An 11044-nucleotide genomic window follows, 5' to 3' on the forward strand; every position below is an offset into this window, starting at 1 on the left:
TCCGTCCGCCCGTCTGTAAACAATTCTTGTTATCGCTATTTTTCCTGATGGGATCTTTCTCAAATTTCATATGCATGTTGCCCTTGGTCTGTAGCTGTGCATATTGCATTTTGGGACTGATCTGAAAACAACATGGCCGACAGGCAGCCATCTTGGATTGTGACAATTGAAGTTTGTTATAGCTTTTTCTCAGAAAGGACTGAAGGGATCTTTCTGAAATTTTATATATATGTTGCCCTTGGTCCATCGTATTGCATTTTGGGACCAATCTGAATACAACATGGTTGCCATTTCATATATAAGTTTTCCTTGTTTGAAAAGTACTGGAGGAATGTTTCTCAATTTACACAGATTAGTAAGAGGAAGGGAAAAATAGAGAGAAGATCAATCTGACATGGAACTTATAAAGATCATTCAATGGTGGGCGCCAAGATCCCCCTGGGATCTCTTGTTTTGTTTAACGTCCTATTAACAGCTAAGGACATTAAATGAGTATATATTCCGATTTTCAACAATCAAAGGAATATCTTCAGATTGAATAGATTCGTATTAGTCTTGGGGACAAAATTCGACCACATGAACCTTGACCTGCAGATTTTAAAGAACAATCCCCTGCTACTGTATAGTTGATTAAAAGCAGCGGTGACCGAGTGGTTAAGGTGTCGAGACACTTAATCACTAGCCCTCCACCTCTGGGTTGCGAGTTCGAAACCTACGTGGGGCAGTTGCCAGGTACTGACTGTATGGCGGTTGTTTTTCTCCGGGTACTTTTCTCCACCTCTAAAGATGGTTTGGTTTTTTGTTTTGGTTTGGTTTTATTTGTTTAACGTCCTATTAACAGCTAATGACCCTGGCTGTTAATAGGACGTTAAACAAAAACAAACAAATTGTTCAATATCAATGAACTAATACTTCGCGGTTGTCAGGTTCTGACCTAAGGTATACATTTTCCGCAACTCTGCTTTGTAATGAAATATTTGCTTGGTATTTATGTTCGCGCTATATTATATTACCATTACAGCAATCCCATGCTTCAAATCCACTCAACTACAAAGCATACCGAATTTCAGTTTGACTATTAAGAAGAGGATAACACAGTTGAATAGTACAAATCAATGTTAATAATTAGGATCCGAAGTGTCCTCAATGGGGAAAGATTATTTTTGGACTCTTGAATGTCCCCTAGCATCCCACTTTTAGTCATTATTGATGCATTTATTAGACGGCATATGCCACATGTTGTGCAGGAAATGCAGCTTTGACCAATTTAACCTGTTTTTCTTCTTTTTTCTTGTTGTGCTATGGATGGACATTTGATATCGTTTATAAACAATCGCCTGTTTTTACATAGCTATATGGTCATTGTTGTGAACTATTCACGCCACGTCACTTTTCACAAATGAAATATGCTTCCCATGTACATTTGCTGTCATTGAGGTCTCCGAAATAGAACGACAGGCAGGTATATGTACTATCGATCACTATTGGGATGCTAGAATCCATAGCCTGTCCAGTCGTCCATGTCCAGGTACTGCTCACCTCTGTCGCCCCTACCCACCACAGCCCTGTGTTAAAATCAAGTGAGAAATTAAAAAACGTAAATTTAAAAGTTTAACTTTATTTTAGGACGCAAGGGTTTGGAAAATTCTTAATTTTATATTAAACAGTGAAACCGGTTGTGCAAAATGTAACGCCTTGGATTGTCAATTACTATTTTTTGATATATATATATTGATATAGTTCTCAAGTTTACGACAGCTTGTAAAAGTTTCTCCGAGTGTTTGTTATGTTTATCGAAAAAAATCAGTGAAAAGTGAAAGTGAAGTATCTCATACCACCACAATCTTTTGAGGTAATCTTATAAAATCCTGCCTCCGTTACATTTTTTTTTATTGATAAGGGGATAAGTGTGACGGAACAGATCAATATTATACATTTTCAATTAATATTTGAATTTGCTATCACTATCATGAAACTAAACACCAAACATTATTGTATTTAAAACTTGTTAATGGGCCGCTTTAAAGTTTGTTATATAAGACTTTCAGATGGTCGTTGTTTCTAGATTTTACTTGTTTAATAAATTGTGGCAAAGTATTTATCAATTTGAATACCTGATAGGGCGTTATAAGTCTTCACGGCATTGTACTTCTCGAGAGTATCTATAACGAGCAATCTCCCGCCCTCGTTGCCACAGTAGTCCTGAGCCCCTTGCCAGGAAAAACGTCCGGAGTTTCTGAAGAACTTGACGAGCGTTCCGGCTATATAAGTATAGCCCTGTCCTATATACAATGCTGTAAACGAAAACAAACCATATAGTCATAGTTCAAATAAAATTAACGTGTCTTGTCTTTTTACTTGAATTCATCCACATTTATCTCTCTTTCTTTTAATATTTTACACGAAATCTCCTCCGGAAACAGAACCCACAGTATACGCCTATCAACGCTGTCCATTGAACTAAAATGGTCAAAATATGTTCAAACTTGTGTCTGGTGTCTAATTATGCTATACAAATTCTGGAATGATTACACAAATTGTTAGAACTGTGATAAAATAGAGGAATTATCTTTGAAATACTCTTTTGGTTTGGTTTGGTTTGGCGATGTTAAGTGTCCTGAAGTGTTTATGATCATCAAATAATGAGCAAAAATGTATTAAACAAAGCGACATCAAAAAACGACTTAAATGAAAATAAACATTGGTACATACACATGTTTATTAAGAGAGTAAGTGTGGCTATGGATACTTATATTTTGTGGTATACATCGACGGATTCCATAATTTTTGAGTAGACGTTTCAGACGTGTTTTATTGTTTTGCTCTTTCTTTGTAGGTTATATGAATTTAATCTAATAAAAAGTGTTCTAAAACAAATTTTCAGTACATACAATACAATCATGTTGATCAATGCGCTTCAATAAGTAAGAATGCGTTATATATTACGACTACTCCCATCACGGTTCGGTTTGGTTTGGTTTATATTGTTTAACGTCCTATTAACAGCTAAGGTCAACGACAACCTCGTCTCTATAGTAACGATATCCATTCACCAAAAGTTGTTTAAATCGAGTTTAATTTGCTGTCTACATAATGATTTCATTTATTTTGCCGCGTCATTGTTAAAAATTATTTAAATTAGGTAAAATGTGTTAAATTAGTTGGTAATGTGATTATGGCTTTATTTGCGACGCGATCTGCTTTTTCATTATCATGTATTCCTGTATGTTAGGAACCTAGCTGATTGTAACATAATGATATGAGGTCAGACTATGTAGCTAAAGTAATATTTGTCATATAGAGATATTGTTCCGATTTCTGTTGCCAATACTCTGTAAGACAGATACTAGAGAGTCGGATAGGGTAGTTGTTTTTATGTCGCCAGCTTTAATATGTTCAATTTAAGTGTTAGGTGAGGAACATATCTAAGCATCATTCGGAAATCAACATACCAAGGATACCTTTGTTGCAACTATTGATGCGGTTTTCTTATTATTGCCCTTAGCACTATCAGTGTAGAATGATGGGAAAGGACTGTCTTCTGAGTGTGATCGGAACAAAGATGGACAAAAGATATATGAATCAGTGACTGATTTAATCAAGTGAGAGACAATCGATAGTGTCAACATTTAAATCCGTAAACCATATGTTAGTGTACATTTTGTTTCTTTTTAAAACAGATCTTTTTCCTTTGAATTGAAAACGGGTAAATCCATACAGCAAAGCACACATAGCAATGCTAGCATATAGGCAAAACATTTAAAATACAATGTGTATTGCTACATTTAATGTATGCTGTGTAAATAGCACCTTCACATTTTGTTGACATGGAATATAACATTATGGCATGATACCAACAGAAAGCTTTTTTATTGAGATAAGTAAAATGTATAGATGACTATATAGGTAAAAAGCATTTGCAAAATAGAAATGTTTCAATAAAACCATAACAGTTACAGGTAAGCATTATTTCATAAATGTTCAAGAATGAAAAACTTGACAGTAATGGAAATATAACAACGTAACAAATTAAGATAATCTACCACATCAACTAAAATCAGTAAGGACTCAAACAAGAGAAAAGGAGGTGCATTGCTGTAGGAAATTTTGAGAGAGTTCCTCTAAGCTAAAAGAGAAACCTAGCAAATGACAATTCTTTGTTAAGGACACAGTAAAAGTGATAGCGTGATTGGTTTGGTTTGGTTTCATTTGTTTAACGTCCTATCAACAGCCAAGCGCGAAACTGATGCCGACTTAATAGTGATATCTCTGAAGCATACTGTTGACGGCATCCAGTAGAAATTCCGAGCCGGTCACATTTTATTGAGAACAGCTAACCAACCGTCCAACTCCTTAAACGACGCACAATAATATAAACAGGAGTAGTTATAAATGAAGCTGTCAAAATGTGAATTTGCTAAAACGAGAACATTTCATATAGCCAAACTGGCGTGCTCAATTACAGTTTATGCGACATATTTCATACCATCTCGGTCGTAACAAAGAAGACAGGGCAAACATACCTCCGTACTAGAGTAGTTACTGGCAGTAGTTTACAATATAGTATGTCTCGGTCAGGGGACATAACAAAGCTTTCATTTCGGGGCGTATTAAGGTTACAAGACATTTATACAAACGTTTAGAAATGCCATTTCGACATCTTTAAGCTTAAGATTGTTTTATATGCTTATAAAACAACAGTCATTTACAAAGAAAAGGAAGTTGATGATACAAATTGTTTTGTGGATATTACCGCATACATTCAGATCGAAAGCAACTTCTTATCATAAATTGATTTAATATTCTATTTTTGTCTTCGTCAAGATTGGCCATAAAGAATATATAACTATCTCTTCGCCGAATCCATAGCTGCTGATAGGACAAACCAAACCAAACTTTCGCCAATAATTACCTGTGTATGTCGTGGTGTATGATGGTGTAGCCTCCGGAGTCAGAGTCCTAGACAGCTCCTGACATTCATGGTTGTTATTATCCCAACTGATGGCTAGACACCAGGAGTGTTGGTCACAGAGAGACGCACAGTGTAGCTTTGACCTCGCTCCAGTAGCTACCATGACACTTGAGAATTCTATATTGACCGATCCATCAATAGCTTTGCCGAATTCATTATACTGGATATCAGCGTTTGAAACTAGAAGTAAACATATTATTTAATAGACATTGTATGCATATGTTCTATCCATGACGGTCCTTTGAACCCTGAGGTCAAATGTTAGTGTCAAATCGTACAACTTCAATAATCAATTTAACTAAACCCCTCAACACTATCGTTAGTTGTTTGTTGATTTTGAACATGCAAAGTATAGAGTAAGGTCTTGAAGGACGGAGTTTACAGCCTTTGATAATAAACAAGAGGCACATGGTCCTCAAAGGTTATATAACTCTAAATACCATATTATTATAGTATATATACTCAATAATAAGTATAGTGATACTGTTGGCGATGGCAGCCACCTTGGATTTCTGACCGACCCGAATACAACATTTGTTGAGGAGCTTCTCGGGCTCATTTCAGGCAAGTTTGAGTTGAATCTCAAAAGAAGTGTTAAAAAGGTGTTCACGAAAACCATGATTGTGAATAATGTTACAAAAATGAAGCAATATTCTGTTGGCTCCCTTTCCTTAACATCCCTAACAATCTCTAGATAATGGCATTAGTCTAAATTGAGAAATTTAAAATATGGTTTAAGAGATTGCTGCCATCTTGTATTTCAGACCATCACAAAAAAATATAAACATGGTCAGGACCTCAGAATCATTTCAATGAATCCAACTTGTGTAACTTAAGTTTAAAATACAAGTAGATGTTGTTCAGGAAAGCAATAATCTCGCATTCCTGTTACGTAATGGCCGCCATGTTTTTTTTACAAGGTCGAAGATTGGCGACTCCAATTATTTAACATCCCTACTAATTTTCAGATTAATGCCACCAGTAGAACCGAAAGTGTAAAATGTGTTTTTAAGATGGCTGCAATGGCGGCCATCTTGGATTTCTGACCACACGGAATAATAGCAACACTTGTTCAGGACCTCATGCCATGTCGGAAGCGTATTGACATGACGCTGTCCATTTTCGTTGCCCGAAAACCATTCCAGCTTCGGTTCTACATCTCTGTTTCAAAGTTGTCCGCGGTTCACGGGCAAAAATGTAACGAAACCATCGAACCCTTGATCCTTAGATTTTAAATTTGATGTGAATGAATCCGCAAGATGGTGCATGATCACACAACAGTATAAATTTTAAAAAAAAACAGACATTATTTTGCACTTACATCGACAAATTGTTATAATATTTTACTCTTAATTCGATCAGTTAATTTGTTGTGTATTTGTGTTGAGGTATATCCCTGTATCACCTACCATACATAGATTTGTTTTGTAAATAATCGTGTTTCTCTGACATTTTAAAGAATAAAGCTTACCTGTAATTAAAGCACACGACAATATGAACGAAATAATTGTCACCATTCTGTACCAACTCCGGAAGATAAGACTGAATGGACACTGTTCTTCACACAGAAATATGTACATTGACAGAACGTGAAACAACCAGGTCAATATATTGCCACGAACTCGAATCAATACCATAATAATGTTGTCAGATTCAACTGAGATTGAGACTGAACAACTAGTTCAAATTGTAGAAAAAATGAAAAAAAGAGATATAGAATATTTTTGTTACATTCCACTTGGAATTAAATTCGCTAAATAATCCGTCATTCTTTGTAATTGAAAAGTAAAAATAGCCTGCTAATACAAATACTTTGCATAACTACTGTAAGTGGTGTAGTTGACATAATACCATAACGAATACTACTATTTCTGTTGTGCGATGTGATGTCCGGCATGGTCGAAGCTTGTTGAGATGCATGATGGCTTCGTTGTCACTACTCAATTCTTTGTTCATACAGTGCCCTTAATTTATCGATTTTGAGAGAGAATTACGGATTCTAGGAATCTAAAATTACATTGAAATCACTGCAATTTGTTGTTTTTTGTTTACTTCAAACCGATATTTTGGTAGTTATACTCTTCTCTACTTGGTTTGGCCCATATTCCAAAGAACTGATAGTATATTGTCAAATTTGTTTAGTTTGATTTCGGTATGGAGTTGATTAACGTCCTATGACAAGCTAAATTAATTTAAGGTGGCTACATTTTTACTGGAAAATCCATGTCAATTTTTATTCAGCTTTATTTTCCTGCAGTTTACACGTAGATTCCAAATAAGGAAAGACAAATTGCAGTTTTAGACATATTTTTTGCTTGAAAGTAGCTATAGCTAATTTTTCCGAGCTGAAATATCAAGATTTTGTAAAATTACGTTTATAGCAATATTTCAGAAATAGCAGTTACCACCTAATTGAATAGTAAACAAATATTCGTTGAAGTTGTCAGAAAAATATATAAAATCTTGAAGATGTTACTTGTTGGACATATCTGTTACTGAAGTAAGCAATTGCCTGTCATTTGGCAATCCAGCCGTGCTCGTCCCACTTTTTGTAAGTAAACTGTTAATGTATGATATAAATTATCGGAAATATATTTTTGCATTTCTTACTAAAGTTCAATAATTTTAGCATTACTATGCATACAAATGTAAACATTTATGCAGTGCATAACAAGTTATCCCGAAATATAATACATTCTAAAGATGAAGGCACGCCTAAATGTACTATCCTCCTAATATGCCTCAGACATCTGTGTCCATGCTCAAAGCCATCTCCATCAGGCTAAAATTCTTCAAAACATCACCATTGATGTAACTACGTTCATAAATTACATAGATTTGTTTAAAAGGACTTTCCGACATGGTGAGTCGTGTGTTTATCACTAACATGTAATGTAGTTTACAAAGGGTTGACCTTTATGGAAGCCTTCATTCATTTAACTTCATTCAAGTTGGTTAAGGTCATTGATATTGTCAATAAAGGGTCCTTTAAACTCCTTTTTTTAAATTTCAATAAGCTACAAGAATCAAAAATATATATTGCTGTTAAACTTGTCTTTCACGCGTGTAGCTTCATGATGCAAAACAATATCACTGAACTTGTCAGTCTAGTAACAAATATTACAATATATGAAGAAAAGTGTAATTTGTATAATTTAGTAAAAATGTCAAAATTTATTTTCTTGCTTTTTTATGCTGGGAAAGCGCAATTAAAACAGCCATTGCATTTACTTTTTTAAGTGAAAATTTAAATTTTTTTACATTACGAAAATTACTTAAATTAAAAAAAAAAATTTCATTGATAATCATAGCAACCTAATAAGTAAACTGAAACATTTACATACAGGAAGAAAATGTTAATTGAAAAAAAGTCTATTAACCAAACATGTGTGCTTCAATGCAACCTGGTCCAGGAATTAATTTTGCATTTGTTTTAATTAACCCCCTCCCCACCCCTAAAAAATATGTCAAGCGCTAAGGCTTCAACAATCTGAGAAGCAGATGTCTACAATGTAATTAGCATTTCATAAACTTGCAGCGGACATAACCCAAAGCCTTCCTCAGTAAAGGGCTTAGTAAGGGGAAAAGCAAACACATTTATTCGTAACTCCTAAACTACAAAATGTATATGATAGTAAACAATAAGCGACAAAGAAAGATTGCAGTAACATATATCTAAGTTTGGACATTACTGAATATCTATGATGTCGTGGATAACAACACAGAATGTCGGATATACTGATCTTAAATAGTAAACCATTGGTTTGTTTGTTAACGCCCGAAATTAAATTAAAATGAGATTAAGTTGCTGCGAAATGGGAAAAAATGACCATTCGGCTTTATTTTGTTCGCCTTTACTACAAATAGTATTCATGAATATCGCTGCAATAATTATCTTTATAGTGCTACCTCATTGCATCATGCTGTCACTTTCAGCAGGACACCCGAACTGTTCACATACTGAAAACGGACAAACCAGTCGTCCCACTCCCGAAATGCTGCAGCGCAGAACCCAAAGTCCCTAATTTCGTGGGACTGAGAAGGCCATTTTAGATGTAGTTTGCGATAGCGTCTTATGTTTAAGCGAACTAATTCACAGTTAAAAATATCATAAATTATGCAGGGTACACTTTACCACAATTGTTAATTTTATGAACCTGGGATTTCGAATTTCCTTTCCCCGTGGGGAGGAAGTTGACTCTTTACAACTGATACTGCTTCAACAGTCTCCATTTTTTGTTTCATATTCTGCCTGTATCGATTTTGCGATAGAATTACGATTTCGTTTACACGTCGGTGTACCGGTAATCCGGATGTTTCTCTATCAACGAACACAATACGTTTAGTATAATGAAATCCTGTCACTACCTCTCCTCTTTCTAATCCTTATATAAGTAACACTAGTAAAAAAAATCGACCGTCTTTCCACCAAACAAAGTCCCTTCCGGTAGAACTTGCAGAATCCAAGGCCGCCTCTAAGGTTCATGTTTTACGATATTGAGATTATTAAAAAATAAAAACAAGAGAAAACCCGTTTTATTTACCATCTGGATAGTGGGACTATTGTTAAAAATTGATTATCTGTGTTGATACAAAAGGAGCTCGATTGTAATAAGCTTACATATAGTTACAATATTTAACGCATTTTGTTTTATTATACTGTGTTGTGTATTTAAAACAAACAAAATTCACTTTCATATGACATATTATACAGGAAATCGATACATATGAAATGCTCCTAATGTATTTCTATAGTGTTATCGTCAGTTATTATTTGTCATGTCTATATACGGGTAAATTATAACAATACTGTCATTGTGCAATTGTCGTGTTATTGGCTCACCTGCCCGAAAGGCGCGTCGTCCGGCCGTCTGTCCGAACAATTTATTTGAACAAACTTGGTAGCCCTTTACCCCAGCATGCTACAGGCCCAGTATTGGGCATCTGGGCCTCTTGGTTATTGAGAAGAAGTTGTTTAAATGGAAACATTGACGCCGGACGGACGGACGGCCGGTAGATATTAGCTTTAACCATTATTTTTACGGATATTTATCAATAACCATAAAGCATATAATTTACTGGTTATAAAAGCCACATACTCCCAAACAACCTTAAATTCTAGTTGCACACATGTATTTATGGCAATCCAAGCTGCTCATTCACTTTCTCCTTTTTTTAAATTTAAAATGACCACTGGCCTGGACGCTTGACCGGGGGAGTCTTTGAGACATCAGTTTTTAAAAATAACTCGCCGCATTTATATTTATCGCGAGATTTGTCACGGAGCGGAGAACGAGGCTATAACAACATGGACTGCATATGAACTACACATATGACCGTTGTTTACATATCGAGCATAAGGGAACTTTGCCTAATAATGCTTTCATTAAAACATATTAACAGATTATTCGCATACTAACTGAACAAAATAAACATAGTTTTCATTTAGATACTTAATTTCAAAATGTAGCAATATGCATACAACAAAACATTGATAAAATTTTAGATCGGTGAAGTTGACAATGTTCAAAAGCCAGTAATGCAATAGACGTCCGGCCAAATCAGAATCAGAGTCTATTCCCTTTTCTTCTCTCGCTAAGTTCCAACGAATTAGTTACTTTCCTAAGGAAATACTCGGGTTTGGCCAATTCCACTCACTTTTGCGTCTTTTTTTGGCAGAATCTGTCTGCGTTTTCGCAGGTCCACGCTTTCGGCGTTCCGCCATTTTGTATGGACTGTAAAACCCGCCGTTGCATTGTGGGACTAATTTTCAGAGAAACTTGGTCCGGCAGCCACAGTTATTATTTTTGAGAATTCCCCGTATACTTTCATAAATACACATTTTCTTTCAGTTTCTGATTCACGATAATCTGTTAGGTATGTATCAAGTCCGGAAACTGTAAAAAAAAAACAAAAAAAAACTCAAAATGTAAACATTGATATATGTTTCTTCGTGAGTATGTGGCTTTAAAGACCACACTAACAAGCTAGTCACCTACGTGTTGCTGCTCCCACATATAAAGCTTACTAGGCCCTGGGCTGCACTCCAACACAGTTGTGGCATCCTTTGTA

At 35.3% G+C, this 11044-nt stretch overlaps 1 protein-coding gene across 1 annotated transcript; it reads right to left on the reverse strand.

Annotated features, from left to right (window-relative positions):
• Positions 1 to 401: 401 nt before the first annotated feature.
• On the reverse strand, positions 402 to 10697 carry LOC117340525 (C-type lectin domain family 7 member A-like). The gene is made up of 4 exons (XM_033902285.1): positions 10631 to 10697; positions 4913 to 5152; positions 2115 to 2294; positions 402 to 1565 (listed from the first exon to the last, which is right to left on the reverse strand). Exons 1-4 carry the CDS (start codon positions 10695 to 10697, stop codon positions 1387 to 1389), a joined length of 666 nt encoding a protein of 221 aa, XP_033758176.1. The 3' UTR covers positions 402 to 1386.
• Between the last annotated feature and the right edge of the window lie 347 nt (positions 10698 to 11044).

Source organism: Pecten maximus, chromosome 13 (genome assembly GCF_902652985.1).
Source record: "Pecten maximus chromosome 13, xPecMax1.1, whole genome shotgun sequence".
NCBI classification, from domain to species: Eukaryota; Metazoa; Mollusca; class Bivalvia; order Pectinida; family Pectinidae; genus Pecten; species Pecten maximus.

Bases quoted from the DNA above. Each gene is read 5' to 3' on its own strand.
- LOC117340525 (XM_033902285.1), bottom strand. From the start codon at position 10,697: ATGGCGGAACGCCGAAAGCGTGGACCTGCGAAAACGCAGACAGATTCT. The intron at 2,295-4,912 runs GTAATTATTGGC...TTTCGTTTACAG, and splicing joins ATACACCACGACATACACAG to CATTGTATATAGGACAGGGC. The intron at 1,566-2,114 runs GTATTCAAATTG...ATTTTAACACAG, and splicing joins GACTTATAACGCCCTATCAG to GGCTGTGGTGGGTAGGGGCG.